Source organism: Cetorhinus maximus, chromosome 33 (genome assembly GCF_964194155.1).
Source record: "Cetorhinus maximus chromosome 33, sCetMax3.hap1.1, whole genome shotgun sequence".
In the NCBI taxonomy this organism is placed as follows: domain Eukaryota; kingdom Metazoa; phylum Chordata; class Chondrichthyes; order Lamniformes; family Cetorhinidae; genus Cetorhinus; species Cetorhinus maximus.
This window is the reverse complement of record NC_135911.1, coordinates 551,592-575,433: the sequence shown is the minus strand read 5'-3', so window position 1 is coordinate 575,433 and position 23,842 is coordinate 551,592. Positions and strand designations below refer to the sequence as shown.

Genomic DNA, 23,842 nt, shown 5'->3' with positions numbered 1-23,842 from the left:
TACTGGAGGTTGTTCTGATGATGATATCCTGGGGTTGTTACGATGATGATATATGGGGATAGTTACAATGATAATATAAGGGGTAGCTATGATGCTGATATATGGGGGGAGTTAGGATGCTGATATACAGGCAATAGTTACGATGATGATATGGGGGGGGGTTGTTACGATGATGATATACGGGGGTAGTTACAATGTTGATATATGGGGGGTAGTTACGAGGATGATATACATGGGAAGTTATGATGATATATGGGGGGCTGGTTACAATGATAATTTACGGTGGGTAGTTACACTGATGGTATACAGGGGCAGTTACAATGACGATATATGGGGGTAGTTATGATGATGATATATTGGGGTAATTGCAAATATGACATATGTGGGGTAGTAACAGTGATGATATACGTGGGTCGTTAGGATGATACACGGTGGGTAGTTACGATGAAGACATATAGATGTAGTTACAATGCTGATATACAGGGGGGGAGTTGCGATGATGATATACTGAGGTAATTACGCTGATGATATATGGGGATAGTTACGATGATAATAAAAGGGGTAGTTATGATGCTGATATATGGGGGTTGTTACGATGATGATATAGGGGGGGGGAGCCATCATAACTTATCCTCCCGTATATCATCATCGTAAACAACCCCACACTATGTCATCATTGTAACTACTGCCAATATATCATCATCGTGACTAAGTCACCCCGTAGATCCTCATCGTAACTAAGCCCCCCATATATCATCATCGTAACAACCTCCCTGGTATATCATTATTGTAGCTAACCCCCCATGTATAATCATCATAACTAACCCCCATATATCATCATCTTAACTAACCCCTGTATATCACCATCATAACTAACCCCCATATATCATCATTTTAACTAACCCCTGTATATCACCATCATAACATCCCCATATATCATCATCGTAACTAACCCCCATATATCATCATCGTAACTAACCCCAGTATATCATCATCTTAACTAACCCCCATATATCACCATCATAACATCCCCATATATCATCATTATAACTACCCCCCGTTTATCACCAATGTAACTACCCCCCGTATATCATCATCGGAACTAATCCCAGTATATCATCATCGTAACTACCTCCTCATATATCATCATTGTAACTACCCCCAAATATCATCATGGTAACTGCCCCATATATCATCCTCATAACTACCCCGTATTTCATCATCATAACTACCCCCCCGTATATCATCATTGTAATGACCCCCGCATATCATCATTGCATCTGCCCCATATATCATTGTCGTAACTACCTCCAGTATTTCATCATCATAACTAACCCCGTATATCATAATCATAACTACCCCTCCTTATATCATGATAATAATTACCCCTGATATATCATCATAACTGCCCCTGTATATCATCATCATAACAAACCCGCGTATATTATCATCATAACGAACCCGCATATATCATCATCATAACTAACCCGCGTATATCACCATCAAAACCAACCTGTGAATATCATCATCATAACTAACCTGCGTATATCATCATCATAACCAACCCGCGTATATCATCATCATAACCAACCCGTGTATATCATCATCATAACCAACCCGCGTATATCATCATCATAACCAACTCGCGTATATCATCATAACTAACCCGCATATATTATCATCATAACCAATCCGCGTATATCTTCATCATAACCAACCCGCGTATGTCATCATCATAACCAATCCGCGTATATCATCGTCATAACCAACTCGCGTATATCATCATAACTAACCCGCATATATTATCATCATAACCAATCCGCGTATATCTTCATCATAACCAACCCGCGTATGTCATCATCATAACCAATCCGCGTATATCATCATCATGAGCAACCCACCTATATCATCATCATGACTAACCCGCGTATATCATCATCATAACTAACCCGCGTTTATCATCATCATAACTAACCCGTGTATATCATCATCATAACCAATCTGCGTATATCATCATCATAATCAACCCGCCTATATCATCATCATATCAGCACTCCGTATATCATCATCGTGACTACACTACCCCGTAGATCCTCATCGTAACTAACCCCCCCATATACCATCATCATAACTACCCATCCAGTTTATCATCATCCTAACTACCGCCCCCCACACCCCCCCCCCCCAGTATATCATCATCATAACAAAAACCCCAATTATCATCATCATAACTGCCCCCTGGATATCATCATCGTAACGACCCACCCCCCGTACATCATCATTGTAACTACCCAGCCGTATATCATCAGTATGAAGAACCCCACCATATATCATCATTGTAATTACCCTCTTATACCATGATCATAACTACCCCCATATATCATCATTTTTGTTACTACCCCCATGTATATCTTCATCCTAACTAAACGCCCCCCTCCGATATATCACCATCGTAATGACCCCCACTCCCCCGTATATCATCTTTGTAACTACCACCTGTATAACATCATCGTAACTAGCCCCCATATGAGAATATATGTGGATTAGTCACGATGATGGTATATGGGGGGTTGGTTACGATGATTATATACGGGGTAGCTGTGATTATTATATACGGGGGTAGTTGCGCTGATGATATTCGCAGTTTAGTTACAATGATGATATACAGGAGTTGGTTATGATAATTATATACGGGGGTTGGTTATGATGATGGTAACGGGGAGGTATTTAATATGATGATACACAGGGATGGTTGCGAAGATATGTGGGGGCAGTTATGATGATCATATATATGGGGTGTAGTGACGATGATGATATATGGATTTAGTTATGATGATGGAGGTGCCGGAGGACTGGAGAAATGCAAACGTAGTTCCATTGTTTAAAAAGGGGATCAAAGGAAATGCCAAACAATTATAGGCCTTAAAGTCTTATATCGGTGGTGAGCAAATTAGTAGAATCAATCCTGAGAGATAGGATTAACTGTCATGTGGAAAGGCATGGACTAGTCAGGGATGGTCAGCATGGATTTGTTAAAGGAAGGTCTTGCCTCACAAATTTGATTGAATTATTTGGGGAAGTGACAAGAAGGGTTGATGAAGGTAGTGCAGTGGATGTTGTGTACATGGATTTTAGCAAGGCATTTGACAAGGTCCCACATGGCAGATTGGCCAGGAAAGTAAAAGCCCATGGGGGTAGTTATGATGATGATATAAGGGGTAGTTATGATGATAAAATATGGGCGGGTAGTTACAAAGATGATATACGGCGAGATAGTTACAATAATGATGTATGGGGGGGTTATTATGATGATATGGGGGGTTAGTTATGATGATCATATACGGGGATTAGTTATGATGATATATGGGGGAGTAGTTACAATGATATAAGGGATAGTTACAATGATGATATATGGGTGGTAGTTAAGATGAAGATATATGGAGGGGTAGTTACAATGATGATATACGGCGGGTGGTTAGTTACGATGATGATATAATGGGGTCAGATATGATCACGATATATGGGGGAATAGTTATGGTTGATGTATAGGGGATAGTAAATATGATGACATTAGGGGTTAGTAATGATGATTATATATGAGGGAGTTACGATGATGATATACGAGGGCAGTTATGATGATGATATATGGGGTGTAGTGACAATGATGATATATAGGTATAGTTTTGATGATATTATACGAGCAGGTAGTTATGATAATGATTAATTACTGAATGGTGATATATGGAGTGTCATTAGCGAGGGATGGTTTTTGGGATTAATTACAGAATGGTGATATATGGAGTGTAATTAGTGAGGGATGGTATATGGGATTAATTACAGAATGGTGATATATGGAGTGTAATTAGTGAGGGATGGTATATGGGATTAATTACTGAATGGTGATATATGAAGTGTAATTAGTGAGTGATGGTATATGGGATTAATTACTGAATGGTAATATATGGAGTGTAATTAGTGAGGGATGGTATATGGGATTAATTACTGAATGGTGGTATACAGAGTGTAATTAGTGAGTGATGGTGTACGGGATTAATTACTGAATGGTGATATATGGAGTGTAATGAGTGAGCGATGGTATATGGGGTTAATTACTGAAAGGTGATATATGGAGTGTAATTAATGAGTGATGGTATATGGGGTTAATTACTGAAAGGTGATATATGTAGTGTAATTAATGAGTGATGGTATATGGGATTAATTACTGAATGGTGATATATGGAGTGTAATTAGTGAGTGATGGTATATGGGATTAATTACTGAATGGTGATATATGGAGTGTAATTAGTGAGTGATGGTATATGGGATTAATTACTGAATGGTGATATATGTAGTGTAATTAGTGAGTGATGGTATATGGGATTAATTACTGAATGGTGATATATGGAGTGTAATTTGAGAGTGATGGTATATGGAGTTAATTACTGAAAAGTGATAAATGGAGTTTAATCTGTGAGTAATGATATATGGGATTAATTACTGTAAGGTGATATAAGTAATGTAATTAGTGAGTGATGGGATAAGTGATTAATTACTGAATGGTGATATATGGAGTGTAATTAGTGAGTGATGGTATATGGGATTAGTTACTGAATGGTGATATATGGAGTGTAATTAGTGAGTGATGGTATATGGGATTAGTTACTGAATGGTGATATATGGAGTGTAATTAGTGAGTGATGGTATATGGGATTGGTTACTGAATGGTGATATATGGAGTGTTGTCTAAGAGTAATAGTATATGGAGTTAATTACTGAAAGGTGATATATGGAGTTTAATTAGTGAGTGATGGTATATGGGATTAATTGCTGAATTGTGATATATGGAGTGTAGTCTAAGAGTAATAGTATATGGAGTTAATTACTGAAAGGTGATATATGGAGTGTAATTAGTGAGTGATGGTATATGGGATTAGTTACTGAATGGTGATATATGGACTGAAATTAGTGAGTGATGGTATATGGGATTATTTACTGAAAGGTGATATACGGAGTGTAATTAGTGAGTGATGGTATATAGGGTTAATTACAGAATGGTGATATATGGAGTGTAATTAGTGAGTGATTGTATATGGGATTAATTACTGAATGATGATATATGGAGTGTATTCTGAGACTGATGGTATATGGAGTTAATTACTGAATGGTGATATATGGAGTGTAATTAGTGAGTGATGGTATATGGAGTTATTTACAGAATGGTGATATACGGAGTGTAATTAGTGAGTGATGGTATATGGGATTAATTACTGAAAGGTGATATATGGAGTGTAATTAGTGAGTGATGGTATATGGGATTAATTACTGAAAGGTGATATACGGAGTGTAATTAGTGAGTGATGGTATATGGGATTAATTACTGAATGGTGATATATGTAGTGTAATTAGTGAGTGATGGTATATGGGATTAATTACTGACAGGTGATAAATGGAGTGTAGTTAGTGAGTGATGGTATATGGGATTAATTACTGAATGGTGATATATGTAGTGTAATTAGTGAGTGAAGGTATATGGGGTTAATTACTGAATGGTGATATATGGAGTGTAATCTGAGAGTGACGGTATATGGGGTTAATCCCTGAAAGGTGATAAATGGAGTGTAGTTAGTGAGTGATGGTATATGGGGTTAATTACTGAATGGTGATATATGGAGTGTAATCTGAGAGTGATGGTATATGGGATTAATTACTGAATGGTGATATATGGAGTGTAATCTGAGAGTGATGGTATATGGGATTAATTACTGAATGGTGATATATGGAGTGTAATCTGAGAGTGATGGTATATGGAATTAATTACTGAAAGGTGATAAATGGAGTTTAATCTGTGAGTAATGGTTTATTGGGGTTAATTACTGAATGGTGATATATGGAGTGTAATCTGAGAGTGATGGTATATGGAGTTAATTACTGAATGGTGATATATGGAGTGTAATCTGAGAGTGATGGTATATGGAGTTAATTACTGAAAAGTGATAAATGGAGTTTAATCTGTGAGTAATGGTTTATTGGGGTTAATTACTGAATGGTGATATATGGAGTGTAATCTGAGAGTGATGGTATATGGGATTAATTACTGAATGGTGATATATGGAGTGTAATTAGTGAGTGATGGTATATGGGATTAATTACTGAATGGTGATATATGGAGTGTAATTAGTGAGTGATGGTATATGGGATTAATTACTGAATGGTGATATATGGAGTGTAATTAGTGAGTGATGGTATATGGGATTAATTACTGAATGGTGATATATGGAGTGTATTCTGAGACTGATGGTATATGGGATTAATTACTGAATGGTGATATATGGAGTGTATTCTGAGACTGATGGTATATGGGATTAATTACTGAATGGTGATATATGGAGTGTAATTAGTGAGTGATGGTATATGGGGTTAATTACTGAATGGTGATATATGGAGTGTAATTAGTGAGTGATGGTATATGGGATTAATTACTGAATGGTGATATATGGAGTGTATTCTGAGACTGATGGTATATGGGATTAATTACTGAATGGTGATATATGGAGTGTAATTAGTGAGTGATGGTATATGGGATTAATTACTGAATGGTGATATATGGAGTGTAATTAGTGAGTGATGGTATATGGGGTTAATTACTGAAAGGTGATAAATGGAGTGTAATTAGTGAGTGATGGTATCAGAGAGCAAATAATTGAGTGGTGATATAGGGGGGTAATTAGTCAGTGATGGTGTCAGCGGAGTAATTAGCAAGCGATGATATCTGTGGGTAATTAGCGCGTGTGCACTGATGAATAGTCATCGATTGAAACATTGACTCTGTTTATCTCCACAGGCTCTGGCATGTACGCTGTGTGTTTCCAGCATTTTTTGTTTTTATTTATTGTAGCGTGTTGTGTTGTGTGTGCAAGCGGTTTTGTCAAAGCTGAAAACCAGGGTCCTAAATCTAACCTAAAGTAAAGTCAACGTGCGTGAGGACCGAGTTGGCTGGGGTAGATGCGGGAACTGCATTAAAAGTTCTTACAATAAATTAGCAATGGCAAGCACTGAATGTACACGGTCTACTCCAAATATACATTCCTTTAAAGACATCACAGCTGTGGCTTACACATTGATTTGTGGATAATATTAGCTCAAAGGAATAGGCTGCTAATATTGCCAAAATGTATAATCAGCCTGACGACTGGAGCATTTTATAATTCAGTCAAAAAGCGAATATGCGTGTGGTCGAACAGGAGGCAGAGAAACAGATTGTAAAACATTCCTACAGGAATCTAAATAGGAAGGGCTCACTGAAGATCAGTGTAGACCCATTGGAAGCAGAGAGGTCGAATTATAATGGGGAATAAGGAAATGGCATGGGGCATCAGACGCTTAGCGAATGGGAACTAAGTGTCCAGCAAGAACGAGGAACTTAATGCGATTGGTCTAAGAGTAGCGGAGAAATCCCCTGAATCTGACGATCTGCATCCTGGGTGGGGGCTGGGGGTTGAAAAGAGGCAGCTACAAAAGGTGGCTTTGAACTTTCAGAATTCCTTCAATTCTAGAAGAGTTCCCAAGGATTAGAAGGCAGCAAACATCATCCCATTATTGAAGAAAGGAAGAGAGAGAGAGAGATTGGAAAAATAAAGTAGTTACGTTTTCAAAAATAAAAACATTTACTCACAAGGGGATGTTACACAGAATTAAGATGTACGGGATTGGGGTGATACACTGGCCTGGATCGAGGATTGGTTAGTGGGCAGAGAGTAGGAATAAGTGGGAAATATCATGGGTTGGCACGCTAATTCTGTAGTGCCGCAAGATGCAATACTTGGGCCTCAGCTACTTACAATCGATATTCATGACTGAGACGAGGGGACCGGGTGTAACATGTCCAAGTTTGCTGGCGATGCAAAGTTAGGGAGGGGTAACGTAAACGGTGCTGAGACGATAGCAGAGGGACGGAAGCAGGTTGAGTGAGTGAGCGACGATAGCTTGGAAGCGACGAGGCTTCGGGAAGGCAACACGAGGGAGGAGGAGGAAGGAAAAAGAGACCAAAACAGGATATTTTTAGAATAGTGAGAGAGAGAGAGTGGAAAGCGCTTGCATTCCGGGGCACCAGGACGTCCTTGTCCAGAGAGTCAACAGGCAGGTACAGCTAGCAATTAAGGCGTCAAAGGGGGCATGTCAGCTTTTATTGCGAGAGGGGATGCGACAAGGCTAAGGACGTTGCACTGCAATTACACAAGGCATCGGTGAGGCCATAACCTGGAGCATTGTGTGGAAGTGACTGAGAAGGCGGGGGGGCACCCAGCAGAGAGTCACAGGGCAAGGTTCTTAGAATAAGGAGATTGTTCCACAAGGAGAGAAGAAGTAGACCAGGGCAATATTCTAAATTTCAAGGAATAATAATATTATTCATAATAATAATAATGAGTATAATATTATTAATATTAATAATGTAACAAAATTCTTGGAGGGTACATGCAGGAAGGGTGTTTCCTCTGGCTGGAGGTGCTAGAATCAGGGGACACGGTGTCAGGATAAGGAGCAGGACCTTTCGGACTGAGCTGTGGAGGAATTTCTTCACTCAGGGGGAGGTGGGTCTTTGGCATTCTCTGCTCCAGAGGCTCAGTCACTGAGTGTGTTCCAGACTGAGAGGGAGAGATTTCCAGACACCAATGACATCGAGGGACACGGGGAACACGCAGGTAGGTGGCACTGAGGTCAAAGATCAGCCATGATCCAGTTAATTGCCGGAGCAGACTCGAGGGGCCGAATGGCCTACTCCTGCTCCTGGGTTCCTATAATCTCATTAAAATATCAACAAGTTTGAAGGGGACTGACGGGGTAAACACTGGGATAATGCTGCTCACTCTCTGGCTGCGGGATCTTCAACACAGGGTCAAATGGTAGGTCAGTTCACACTGAGAGGAGAGGACATTCTTCACTTGAATGGAGGTGAGACTTTCCATCATCAGTAAAGTAATGGAAGGGGTCATCAACAATACTATCAAGCAGCAATAACCTGCTCACTGGTGCTCAGTCTGGGTTCCGCCAGGGCCACTCAGCTCCTGACCTCATTACAGCCTTGGTTCAAACATGGACAAAAGAGCTGAACTCCCGAGGTGAGGCGAGAGTGACTGCCCTTGACATCAAGGCCGCATTTGACCGAGTGTGGCATCAAGGAGCCCTAGCAAAACTGGAGCCAATGGGAATCAGGGGGAAAACTCTCCACTGGTTGAAGTCATACCCAGCACAAAGGAAGATGGTTGTGGTTGTTGGAGATCAGTCATCTCAGCTCCAGGACATCACTGCAGGAGTTCCTCAGGGTTGTGTCCTCGATCCAACCATCTTCAGTTGCTTCATCAATGACCTTCCTTCCATCATAAGGTCAGAAGTGGGGATGTTCGCTGATGGTTGCACAATGTTCAGCACCATTCGCGACTCCTCAGATACTGAAGCAGTCCATGTCCAAATGCAGCAAGACCAGGACAATATCCAGGCTTGGGCTGACAAGTGGCAAGTAACATTCGCGCCACACAAGTGCCAGGCAATGACCATCTCCAACAAAAGAGAATCCAATCATCACCCCTTGACATTCACTGGCATTACCATCACTGAATCCCCCACTATCAACATCCTGAGGGTTACCATTGACCAGAAACTGAACTGGACCAGCTATATAAATACTGTGGCTACAAGAGTAGGTCAGAGTCTGGGAATCCTCCGATGAGTAACTCACCTCCTGACTCCCCAAAGCCTGTCCACCATCTACAAGGCACAAGTCAGGAGTGTGATGGAATACTCCCCACTTGCCTGGATGAATGCAGCTCCCACAACACTCAAGAAGCTCAACACCATCCAGGACAAAGCAGCCCCGCTTGATTGACACCCCATCCACAAACATTCACTCCCTCCACCACCGACACACAGTAGCAGCAGTGTGTACCATCTACAAGATGCACTGCAGGAACTCACCAAGGCTCCTTCGACAGCACCTTCCAAACCCACGACCTCTACCATCTAGAAGGACAAGGGCAGCAGACACATGGGGAACACCACCACCTGGAAGTTCCCCTCCAAGTCACTCACCATCCTGACTTGGAAATATATCGGCCGTTCCTTCACTGTCGCTGGGTCAAAATCCTGGAACCCCCTCCCTAACAGCACTGTGGGTGTACCTACACCACATGGACTGCAGCGGTTCAAGAAGGCAGCTCAGCACCGCCTTCTCAAGGGGCAATAAGGGATGGGCAGTAAATGCTGGCCCAGCCAGCGAAGCCCACATCCCATGAATGAATAAAAAGAAATTGATCGGAGAGCTGTCAATTGCTTGTTGTTGAATATACTCAAGACAAAACTTGATAGATGTCTGGGAACTAAGCGAATTAAAGGATAATAAGGGATGATGGAAAAAAGTGGCATATGCACCATGATATTGTTGAATGGTGGAGTAGACTCGAATGGTTAAATAGACTATTGCAGCTCATTCATGTTCTGTTTGTACTGTCTAACAGGGGTAATTAATGAATTGATGATACATATAGGAGCTAATCAGCAAGCGGGCAGATATGGGGGTAATAGCAATTGATCATAAATAGGGCATTTTTAGCCAATGGTAATATGGTGGTAATTAGCAAGCAAGGATAATTGGCGCTAATTAATGAGTAATGATATATGGCAAGTAATTATTCATTGATAATATTTATGGCTAATTAGCAACTTTCTTTTATCTGCTCTTGGGAAGCGAGGGAGGGAGTTCCAGGATTTTGACCCAGCGACAGTGAAGGAACGGCTGATATATTTCCAAGTCAGGATGGTGAGTGACTTGGAGGTGAACTTCCAGGTGGTGGTGTTCCCCATGTGTCTGCTGCCCTTGTCCTTCTAGGTGGTAATGGTTGAGAGTTTGGAAGGCGTTGTCTCAGGAGTCTTGTTGAGTTCCTGCAGTGCATCTTGTAGATGGTACACACACTGCTGCTACTGTGCGTTGGTGGTGGAGGGAGTGAATGTTTGTGGATGGGGTGCCAATCAAGTGGGGCTGCTTTGTCCTGGATGGTGTCGAGCTTCTTGAGTGTTGTGGGAGCTGCACTCATCCAGGCAAGTGGGGAGTATTCCATCACACTCCTGACTTGTGCCTTGTAGATGGTGGACAGGCTTTGGGGAGTCAGGAGGTGAGTTACTCACCACAGGATTCCCAGCCTCTGACCTGCTCTTGTAGCCATAGTATTTATATGGCTAGTCCAGTTCAGCTTCTGGTCAATGGTAACCCCCAGGATGTTGATAGTGGGGGATTCAGTGATGGTAATGCCATTGAACATCTAGGGGCGATGTTTGGATTCTCTCTTGATGGAGATGATCATTGCCTGACACTTGTGTGGTGTGAAGGTTACTTGCCACTTGTCAGCCCAAGCCTGGATATTGTCCAGGTCTTGCTGCATTTGGACATGGGCTTCTTCAGTATCTGAGGAGTCACGAATTTTTTTTATTCTTTCATGGGATGTGGGTGTCGCTGGCAAGGCCAACATTTGTTGCCCATCCCTAATTGCCCTTAAACTGAGTGTCTTGCTTGGCCATTTCAGAGGGCAGTTAAGAGTCAACCACATTAGTGTGGGTCTGGAATCAGATGTAGACCAGACCGGGTAAGGACAGCAGATTTCCTTCCCTCCCTCCCTAAAGGGCATTAGTGAACCAGATGGGTTTTAACAACAATCGATGATAGTTTCCTGGTCACCATCACTGAGACGAGTTTTATATTCCAGATTTATTATTGGGATTTAAATTCCACCAACTGCCGTGGTGGGATTTGAACCCATGTCCCCAGAGCATTAGCCTGGGCCTCTGGGTTACTAGCCCAGCAACAATACCACTACACCAACATTTTCACACAATGGTGCTGAACATTGTGCAATCATCAGCGAACATCCCCACTTCTGACCTTATGATGGAAGGAAGGTCATTGATGAAGCAGCTGAAGATGGTTGGGCCGAGGACACTACCCTGAGGAACTCCTGCAGTGATGTCCTGGAGCTGAGATGACTGACCTCCAACAACCACAACCATCTTCCTTTGTGCTAGGTATGACTCCAACCAGCGGAGAGTTTTCCCCCTGATTCCCATCGACTCCAGTTTTGTTGGGCTCCTTGATGCCACACTCTGTCAAATGCTAAAAGCAAAATACTGTGGATGCTGGAAATCTGAAATATAAACAGAAAATGCTGGAAAAACTCAGCAGGTCTGACAGCATCTGTGGAGAGAGAAACAGAGTTTACGTTTCGAGTCTGTATGACCCTTCTTCAGAGCTCAGTCAAATGGGACCTTGACGTCAAGGGCAGTCACTCTCTCCCCACCTCGGGAGTTCAGCTCTTTTGTCCATGTTTGAACCAAGGCTGTAATGATGTCAGGAGCTGAGTGGCCCTGGCGGAACCCAAACTGGGCATCATTGAGCAGGTTATTGCTAAGCAAGTGCCGCTTGATAGCACTGTTGATGACCCCGTCCATTACTTTACTGATGATGGAGAGTAGACTGAGGGGGCGGTAATTGGCCGGGTTGGATTTGTCCTGCTTTTTATGTACAGGAGATACCTGGGCAATTTTCCACATAGCCGGGTAGATGCCAGTGTTGTAGCTGTACTGGAACAGCTTGGCTAGGGGCACGGCAAGTTCTGGAGCACAAGTCTTCAGTACTATTGCCGGAATATTGTCAGGGCCCATAGCCTTTGCAATATCCAGTGCTTTCAGCCATTTCTTGGTATCACGTGGAGTGAATCAAATTGGTTGAAGACTGGCATCTGTGATGCTGGGGACCTCCAGAGGAGGATGAGATGGATCATACACTAGACACTTCTGGCTGAAGAGTTATGGGGGCAATTAGAAACATTGATATGAGAGCGGAATAAAGGAGAGATGATTTATTGGAGTAACTAGTGAATGATATTATATGGGAGTAATTGGTGAGTTATGATATTTGGAGGATGTTAGCACGTAATGGAATCTAGGGTAATGAGATTTCGGGCTAATTAGGGAGCGGTGATATATGGGCACTCATTAGCAAGTAACGACATATGAAGATAATTAGTGAATGATGATAAATGCTGTTGAATTAAAGGGTGATGATATATGGGGGTAATTAGCATGCGTTTGATATCTGGGGTAATTAATGAATGATGGTAGAGGAGTAAATAGAAAACAATGATTTATTGGGGTAATTAGCAATTGACATAAGGAGGTAATTAGCAAGTGATGATATGTGGGCTAGAATTACAAAAGATATAGGAAGAATAAATAAGAATAAATAAATAAACAGGGAGAATTAGTGACAGATGACATATGGTGTTGTAATTAGCTAATAATTATATATGGTGCTGTAATTAGAATGTAATGATATATGGGGTTGTAATTAGGGAGTAATGATACATGAGGACGGGAAATACAGGACTGAAGGTGTTGTATCTGAATGCACGCAGTATACGAAATAAGGTAAATGAGCTCATGGCGCAGATTGAAATTGGCGGGTATGATGTGGTGGGCATTACGGAGACATGGCTGCAAGAGGATCAGGACTGGGAGCTAAATATCCAAGGATATACATCCTATCGAAAAGATAGGCAGGTTGACAGAGGGGGTGGGGTTGCTTTGTTAGTAAGAATTGAAATTAAATCGATAGCAAGAAATGACGTAGGGTCAGATGATGTAGAATCTGTGTGAGTAGAGTTGAGGAACCGCAAAGGTAAATAAAACCATAATGGGAGTTATGTACAGGCCTCCGAACAGTAGTCAGGATGTGGGGCACAAGATACACCAGGAGATAGAAAAGGTGTGTAAGAAAGGCAAGGTTACAGTGATCATGGAGGATTTCAATTTGCAGGTAGACTGGGAAAATCAGGTTGGTAGTGAATCCCAAGAAAAGGAATTTGTGGAATGTCTATGAGATGGCTTTTTGGAGCAGCTTGTGGTGGAGCCCACTAGGGAACAGGCAATTCTAGATTTAGTGATGTGTAATGAGGCAGATTTGATAAGGGACCCTTAGGAGGAAGTGACCATAATATGATAGAATTTACCCTGCAATTTGAGAGGAAAAAGCTGGAATCAGATGTAACGGTATTACAGTTGAATAAAGGCAACTACAGAGGCATGAGGGAGGAGCTGGCCAGAATTGACTGGGAGATGAGCCTAGCAGGAAAGACAGTGGAACAGCAATGGCAGGAGTTTCTGGGAGTTATTTGGGAGACACAGCAAAAATTCATACTAAAGGGAGGACGAGGCAACCATGGCTGACAAGGGAAGTCAGGGACAGCATAAAAGCTAAAGAGAAAGCATACAATGTGGCGAAGAGCAGTGGGAAACCAGGGGATTGGGAAGCCTACAAAGACCAACAGAGGACAACTAAAAAAAAAAGGAGGGAGAAGAGTAAATATGAGGGTAAACTAGCCAGTAATATAAAAGAAGATTGCAAGAGTTTTTTTAGATATATAAAGGGTAAGAGAGAGGCAAAAGTGGACATTGGGCCGCTGGAAAATGACGATGGAGAAGTAGTAGTGGGGAACAAAGAAAAGGCAGAGGAACTGAATAGGTACTTTGCGTCAGTCTTCACGGTGGAAGACACGAGTGACATCCCCAAAGTTCAAGAGAGTCAGGGGGCAGAGGTGAGAATGGTGGCCATTACCAAGGAGAAGGCGCTAGGAAAACTGAAAGTTCTGAAGGTGGATAAATCACCTGGACCAGATGGATTACATCCCAGAGTTCTGAAGGAGATAGCTGAAGAGATAGTGGAGGCGTTAGTGGTGATCTTTCAGGAATCACTGGAGTCAGGGAGTGTCCCAGAGGACTGGAAAATCGCTAATGTAACCCCCCTGTTTAAGAAGGGAGTGAGGCAAAAGACGGGAAATTACAGGCCGATTAGCCTGACCTCGGTCGTTGGTAAGATTTTAGAGTCCATTATCAAGGATGAGATTTCAGAATACTTGGAAGTGAATGGTAAAATCGGGCAAAGTCAGCATGGTTTCATCAAGGGGAGGTCATGCCTGACAAATCTGCTAGAATTCTTTGAGGAGGTAATGAGTAGGTTAGACAAAGGAGAGCCAATGGATGTTATCTACTTGGACTTCCAGAAGGCCTTTGACAAGGTGCCGCACAGGAGGCTGCTCAGTAAGATAAGAGCCCATGGTGTTAGAGACAAGGTACTAGCATGGATAGAAGATTGGCTGTCTGGCAGGAGGCAGAGAGTGGGGATAAGGGGGTCCTTCTCAGGATGGTGGCCGGTGACTAGTGGAGTTCCGCAGGGGTCAGTGTTGGGACCACAACTTTTCACTTTGTACATTCATGATCTAGATGAAGGAACAGAGGGCATCCTGGCTAAGTTTGCAGATGATACAAAGATAGGTGGAGGGACAGGTAGTATTGAGGAGGCGGGGAGGCTGCAGAAGGATTTGGACAGGTTAGGAGAATGGGCAAAGAAGTGTCAGATGGAATACAACGTGGGGAAATGCGAGGTCATGCACTTTGGTAGGAAGAATAGAGGCATAGACTATTTTCTAAATGGGGAGAGAATTCAGAAGTCTGGAGTGCAATGGACTTGGGAGTCCTAGTCCAGGATTCTCTTATGGTTAACTTGCAGGTTGAATCAGTAGTTAGGAAGGCAAATGCAATGTTGGCATTTATTTCGAGAGGACTAGAATATAAAAGCAGAGATGTGCTGCTGAGGCTTTATAGGGCTCTGGTCAGACCACAATTAGAATATTGTGAGCAATTTTGGGCCCCGTATCTCAGGAAGGATGTGCTGGCCCTGGAGGGGGTCCAGAGGAGGTTCACAAGAATGATCCCAGGAATGAAAGGCTTAACATATGAGGAACGTTTGAGGACTCTGGGTCTATACTCGATGGAGTTTAGAAGGATGAGGGGGGATCGGATTGAAACTTACAGAATACTGAAAAGCTGGGATAGAGTGGACGTGGGGAAGATGTTTCCATTAGTAGGAGAGAATAGGACCCGAGGGCACAGCCTCAGAGTAAAGGGAAGACCTTTTAGAAAAGAGATGAGGAGAAACTTCTTTAGCCAGAGAGTGGTGAATCTATGGAATTCATTGCCACAGAAGGCTGTGGAGGCCAGGTCATTGAGTGTATTTAAGACCGAGATAGATAGGTTCTTGATTGGTAAGGGGGTCAAAGGTTACGGGGAGAAGGCGGGAGAATGGGGGCTGAGAAACTTATCAGCCATGATTGAATGGCGGAGCAGACTCGATGGGCCGAATGGCCTAATTTCTGCTCCTATGTCTTATGGTCTTATGGGTTGTAATTAGGGAGTAATGATATATGGGGTTGTAATTAGGGAGTAATGATATATGGAGTTGTAATTAGGGAGTAATGATATATGGGGCTGTAATTAGAAGGTAATGATATATGGGGTTGTAATTAGAAGGTAATGATATATGGGGTTGTAATTAGGGAGTAATTATATATGGGGCTGTAATTAGGGAGTAATGATATATGGGGTTGTAATTAGGGAGTAATAATATATGGGGCTGTAATTAGGGAGTAATGATATATGGGGCTGTAATTAGGGAGTAATGATATATAGGGTTGTAATTAGGGAGTAATGATATATGGGGCTGTAATTAGTCAGTAATTATATATGGGGGTATATAACCAGTGATGGTTTCTGTTGGTAATAAGCTGTGATGATCTGTGGGGGTAATTAGCCATAATGATATCTGGGCTCATTGGCCAGTTATGATATGTGGGGTTAATTAGCCAATGATGGTATATGAGGGTAATTATCCAGCAATGATACTTCGGGGTAATTAGCCACATTGATAGCTGAGGTTGTTAATGAGCCATGATATAAGAGGGTAATTATCCAGCGATGATATTTAGGGGTAATTAGCTACGATGATATCTGGGGGTAATTATCCAGCAATGAAACTTGGGGGTAATTATCCAGCGATGAAACTTGGGGGTAATTTTCCAGCGATGATACTGGGGAGGTAATTAGCGAGTGATGATTTCTGGGGGTAATTATCCAGCAATGATGCTTGGGGGGTAATTATCCAGCAATGATACTTGGGGGTAATTAGCAAGTGATGATTTTTGGGGGTAATTATCCAGCGATGATGATATGGAGAGGTAATTAGAGAGTGAGGGTGATTTCTGGGGGCAATTAGCTGGCGATGATGATATGGAGAGGTAATTAGAGAGCGCGGGTGATTTCTGGGGGTAATTAGCTGGCGATGATGATTATGGAGAGGTAGTTAGAGAGCGAGGGTGATTTCTGGGGGTAATTATCCAGCGATGATGATATGGAGAGGTAATTAGAGAGCGAGGGTGATTTCTGGGGGTAATTATCCAGCGATGGTGATATGGAGAGGTAATTAGAGAGCGAGGGTGATTTCTGGGGGTAATTAGCTGGCGATGATGATATGGAGAGGTAATTAGAGAGCAAGGCTGATTTCTGGGGGTAATTATCCAGCGATGATGATATGGAGAGGTAATTAGAGAGCGAGAAAGATTTCTGGGGGTAATTATCCAGCGATGATGATATGGAGAGGTAATTAGAGAGCGAGGGTGATTTCTGGGGGTAATTGTCCAGCGATGATGATATGGAGAGGTAATTAGAGAGCGAGGGTGATTTCTGGGGGTAATTATCCAGTGATGATGATATGGAGAGGTATTTAGAGAGCGAGGGTGATTTCTGGGGGTAATTATCCAGCGATGATGATATGGAGAGGTAATTAGAGAGCGAGGGTGATTTCTGGGGGTAATTAACTGGCGATGATGATATGGAGAGGTAATTAGAGAGCGAGGGTGATTTCTGGGGGTAATTAGCTGACGATGATGATATGGAGAGGTAATTAGAGAGCGAGGGTGATTTCTGGGGGTAATTAACTGGCGATGATGATATGGAGAGGTAATTAGAGAGTGAGGGTGATTTCTGGGGGTTATTATCCAGCGATGATGATATGGAGAGGTAATTAGAGAGTGAGGGTGATTCCTGGGGGTAATTATCCAGCGATGATGATATGGAGAGGTAATTAGAGAGCGAGGGTGACTTCACAGACCCATGCGCAGTGTTGACAAGACCTGACGGCTTCTCTTGTTGAACATCACTAACAGAAGCAGCAGGGCTGGCAGTAGCTGCATCTTCTTCCCCTCCTCATGGGAATTGTTTGGTTTGTAGGCCCACAACACCCACCTGCAAGAGGGAAAAAACAGAGTGTAACCTTTCACCTTCCAACTCTAATACCCCCCTCCCCGCCCCCAGCCCCATTAGCACCCCACCACCACCCCCCACTTCCATTCAGACCAGAGCGGGCGGGTTAACCCTATCAGCTCCGCCCAGTCGCAGTGAGGCAACATCAGTAATGTACCGAGAAGAGGCCATTCAGCCCATCCATCCCAAACCTTCCGAAGCTCTGTCTAGGCAACCACCCGAGTCATTGCTCAATCTCCGAACATTAAAAGAATTTAAGAGAAAAATGCTGTAGCTGAGGCAACACATCTCTGAACTCGCCGCACCAATCATCTTTTACCCGATTACTCTGCCGTGGTACCAACAGACCGGACCCCCATCCTTATCCTGCAGAGCAATCGATACAGTGGGTGGGTCAAATCCTGGTTGGATGGTGGCATAGTGGGGGATTAGAGCTGATGGGATCCTTTCCAGGTGGAGTTACAGATTAGGATGGGAGATGTTACGGGCAGGGGTGGGTGGGGGTGATCGGGCTGGGGTGGAAAGTCAGGCGGAGGTTCTGTCGAATGGTTCAGACTGCCTCTGGAATCCGGCCGTTTGCTGGTCACAGGCTGGTCTCGGAGACGGTGACCACGGGGAGTTACAATTGGCAGAAAAACCCCACCTGGGTTCACTGGTCTCCTTTAGGGGAGAACATTTCTCACCTGGCCAGTCCGACGGGTCAACATACAAGCACACGCGTCAGGAGCAGGAGAGAAGGCCCCTCGAGCCTGTCCCGACGTTCAATAAGATCGTGGCTGCTCTGGTTGTGGCCTGAACCCCACGTTCCTGTCTAACCCCTCTGTCCCTCGACTCCCTGGTCAATCAGAATCTATCTGGCTCAGCCTCCGCGGCTCTCTGCGGAAGAGAATTCCACAGGCCAGGACCGTCTTAAACCCGGAGACCCGTTAGTTTTAAACCCTGTCCCCCTCGGTCTCGTTCTCTCAGCGTCCATTCCCCTCAGGGTCTCATCTGTTTCAAGAAGATCACCTCTCCAATGGATATCGGTTCAGCCTTTCCAACCGTTCTTCATGGAGTAACCCCTTCAGCCCAGGAATCAGTCAAGTGAACAGTCTCCATAAGACGTAGGAGCAGAAATTAGGCCATTCGGCCCATCGAGTCTGCTCCGCCATTCAATCATGGCTGAGAAGTTTCTCAACCCCATTCTCCCGCCTTCTCCCCGTAACCTTTGATCCCCTTACCAATCAAGAACCTATCTATCTCGCTCTTAAATACACTCAATGACCTGGCCTCCACAGCCTTTTGTGGCAATGAATTCCACAGATTCACCACTCTCTGGCTAAAGAAGTTTCTCCTCATCTCTGTTCTAAAAGGTCTTCCCTTTACTCTGAGGCTGTGCCCTCAGGTCCTAGTCTCTCCTACTAATGGAAACATCTTCCCCACGTCCACTCTATCCAGGCCTTTCAGTATTCTGTAAGTTTCAATCAGATCCCCCCCTCATCCTTCTAAACTCCATCGAGTATAGACCCAGAGTCCTCAAATGTTCCTCATATGTTAAGCCTTTCATTCCTGGGATCATTCTCTGAACTGCTTCTAATGCAATTATATCCTTTCTTAAGAAAAGAGACCAAAACTGGACACAGTGTTCCAGATGTGGTCTCATCAATGCCCTGTACAGCTGTAGCAACACTTCCGTCCTTTTATATTTCCTTCCCCTTGCAGTAAACACCAACACTGCCTTTGCCTCCCTCATCACTTACTGTACCTGCACAGTACAGTATCCGTGTATTGGAACACCCCAGATCCCTCTGTGCACCAGAGTTTTGCCAACTTTCTCAACTTAAACAATTTGCTACTTTCCTGTTCTTCCTGCCAAAGTGGACGGGTTGGGATATTTACCCATATTATACCCCGCCTGCCATTTCTCACCCACTCACTTAACCTATCGAGGTCGTTTTACAGGCTCCTTATGTCCTCCTCACAACTTACTTCCCTACCTACCCTTGTGTCATCAGCAAATTTAGCAACCATTCATTTGGCCCCTTAAACCAAGTCATTGATATACATTGTAAATGTTTGAGGCCCCAGCGCTGATCCCTGTGGCACTCCACTGGTTATAGCTTGCCGATCTGAAATTGATCCATTTATGCCTACTCGCTACTTCCTGTTAGCTATCCAATCCTCTACTCGCGATAATATGTTATCCCTGACACCATGAGCTCTTATGTGTAGTAATATTTGATGTGGCACCTTATCGAACTATGGTATATCCTAAGACAGCACATCCACAGGTTCCCCTTTATCCACATGGCTGGTTACTTTCTCAATAATTTAGTCAAACATGGTTTCCCTTTCACAAAACCGTGTGACTCCAGATTCACTCGAGGTGACTTCGGTCATCCACTCTTGACTACCTTCTGAAATGGCCTAGCAGGCCACTCTGTGCAGGGGGTAATTAGGGATGGGCAATGGAAGCTGGCCTTGCCAGCGACGCCCACATCCCATGAAAGGGAAAGATCAAGCCACATGACTACAGCACAGCCCGCACTCCCTTCACGAGGATGTTGACTGATGTAACGTTTACGGACTTGGAACAGGTCCGTCCGCAAACACCTATTTTCCAATGTTCAATAAGCCTGGTCTTTATAGATTCGGAAGGCGTCTTGCTTTTATATAGCGCCTTGTCTGAATTCAGGGTATCCTAAAGTATTGTACAGCTGATGAAGTGTCCTCTTGAAGTGTATGCACCATTGTGACGTGGTCCTCAGACTGATGACCTGCCTCTTTATCTGAACTCTCTCCGTCCCTTCTGTGATGGTTCAAAGGTCAGTTAACCGAAATCGCCCTCCAGGTTGTAGATTGATATATGTGTATGCAGTGTTAGAGAGTAAAGACACTGGTAACACTGGGACTCCACCATCGGAAGGAATGTTACTCAGTCCAACACCACCTTCTAGCTCTTTGTCTGTTGCCCTCCAGCGACAGCACCTCAAGTGTACAGACGAGCATTTTGTTTTAAATGCAATGGGGGTTGAGAGCTGCCCTTTCAGACAGTGAGTTCCAGGTCCCCACCACCCTCTGGGTGAAAAAAATCGCTCCTCAATCCCTGTCTAATCCTTCCACCAATTGCTTCAATTCTCTGACCAATGTTTATTCCCCTCCTTGCTATTGAAAATAGTCTTTTCCTATCCATTTGCGATCACTCATCATTTACTCCTGTACAATCCATTCTTTATTTTAAATTCTTTCACGGGATGTGGGCTTCACTGGCTGGACCAGCATTTATTGCCCATCCCTAATTACCCCTTGAGAAGGTGGTGGTGAGCTGCCTTCTTGAACCGCTGCAGTCCCTGTGGTGTAGGTACACCCACAGTGCTGTTAGGGTGAGAGTTCCAGGGTTTTGACCTAGCGACAGTGAAGGAACGGCCGATATATTTCCAAGTCAGGATGGTGAGTGGCTTGGAGGGGAACTTCCAGGTGGTGGTGTTCCCCATGTGTCTGCTGCCCTTGTCCTTCTAGATGGTAGTGGTCGTGGGTTTAGAAGATGCTGTCTAAGGAGTCTTGGTGAATTCCTGCAGAGCATCTTGTAGATGGTACACACACTGCTGCTACTGTGCGTCGGTGGTGGAGAGACTGAATGTTGAGGGTGGTCGATGGAGTCTCAATCAAGCAGATGATGTCAAGCTTTTTGAGTGTTGTGGGAGCTGCACTCATCTAGGCAAGTGGGGAGTATTCCATCACACTCCTGACTTGTGCCTTGTAGATGGTGGACAGCCTTTGGGGAGTCAGGAGGTGAGTTACTCATCGCAGGATTCCCAGCCTCTGACCTGCTCTTGTAGCCACAGTATTTATATGGCTGGTCCAGTTCAGTGTCTGGTCAATGGTAACCCCCAGGATGTTGATAGTGGGGGATTCAGCGATGGTAATGCCATTGAACATCAAGGGGCGATGGTTAGATTCTGTCTTGTCGGGGATGGTCATTGCCTGGCACTTGTGTGGCGTGAATGTTGCTTGCCACTTGACATCCCTATTGTCCAGGTCTTGCTGCCTCCGGGAACAGACTGCTTGTCGTGATCCTTTGGAGTTTGGCACTCTTCCACAACCTGTCTCTCCGCTCAGAAACGGTTCCATCCTGTCCATCTCAATCAAATATTCCCATCAACCTCATCCATAGAAAACAAACCCAGTCTAGCGAATCTTTCATCATCGCTAAAATTCTCCATCTTCATAAATCTTCGCCATCCCCTCTTCAGTCTGATCGCTCTAACACCATGATCGGAACAGTGTGCAGGTACTTCTCACTGAGCCCAAACTCATCCTTTCGGCATTTCCAGTATCACCTCCCAGCTCTTCATACTCCAGGCATCAGCCAATAAGGGAATGCCTTGTTGGCCACATTATCAACCTGTCCTGCTACCTTTGGGCAGCTGTGGACATGGACTCCAAGTCCCCCATTGCTCGACACTGCTCAGTATCCTCCCATTTGCCTTGCTAGTCATCCCTAAATGCATTACCTTGCATTTACTCCCTCCACCACCGTCAAGACTTGTGGAACTCCAATAATATCAGGGGGGAGATGGTGGCACAGTGGTAATGTCACTGGGCTAGTAATCCAGAGGCCCCAAACGAATGCTCTGGGGACATGGGTTCAAATCCCACTACAATGGCTGGTGAAACTTAAATTCAATTAATAAAATCCAGAATTGAAATCCCTCAGGGTAGTGTCCTCGGCCCAACCATCTTCAGCTGTTTCATCAATGACCTTCCTTCCATCATAAGGTCAGAAGTGGGGATGTTCACTGATGATTGCATGATGTTCAGCACCATTCGCGACTCCTCAGATACTGAAGCAGCCCCGTGTCCAAATGCAGCAAGACCTGGACAAGTGGCAAGTAATTCCAGATTTATAAACTGAGTTTAAATTTCACCAGCTGCCATGGTGGGGTTTGACCCATGTCTCCCAGAGCATTAGCCTGGGCCTCTGGGTTACTAGCCCAGTGACATGACCACTACATCAACACCTGCCCACAAATTCTTCCCAGTGTATTTAGTTTATTGCTCTCTGATCCCAGTATATTTACTCTCTCCACTGGCCCCACTTTATTTTCCCGATCAGCAGTGAATAACTCACCTACTGACTCCCCAAAGGCACAAGTCAGGAGTGTGATGGGATACCCCCCACTTGCCTAGATGAGTGCAGCTCCCACAACACTCAAGAAGCTCGACACCATCCAGGACAAAGCAGCCCCGCTTGATTGGCATCACGTCCACAAACATTCACTCCCTCCACCACCAACGCACAGTAGCAGCAGTGTGTGTACCATCTACAAAATGCAGGGACTCACCAAGGCTCCTTAGACAGCATCTTCCAAACCCACAACCACTACCATCTAGAAGGACAAGGGCAGCAGACACATGGGAACACCACCACCTGGAAGTTCCCCTCCAAATCACTCACCACCCTGACTTAGAAATATATCGGCCGTTCCTTCACTGTCGCTGGGTCAAAATCCTGGAACTCCCCACCCTAACAGCACTGTGGGTGTACCTACACCACATGGACTGGGTTCAAGAAGGCAGCTCACCACCACCTTCTCAAAGGGCAAAACGGGATGGGCAATAAATGCTGGGCCCAGCCAGTGAAGCCCACATCCCATGAATGAATAAAACA

The 23,842-nt window shown here is 44.0% G+C and overlaps 1 protein-coding gene across 1 annotated transcript in view; it reads right to left on the bottom strand.

Moving 5' to 3' along the window:
* LOC144671543 (glutamate receptor ionotropic, kainate 5-like) overlaps window positions 1-23,842 on the bottom strand; it is a 484,710-nt gene that overhangs the window by 302,393 nt on the left and 158,475 nt on the right. Inside the window, exon 2 of the mRNA XM_078533496.1 lies at window positions 18,041-18,174. Within this exon, the coding sequence (XP_078389622.1) occupies window positions 18,041-18,122 (82 nt within the window). The 5' untranslated portion in view covers window positions 18,123-18,174. The remainder of the gene's footprint in view (window positions 1-18,040; window positions 18,175-23,842) is intronic.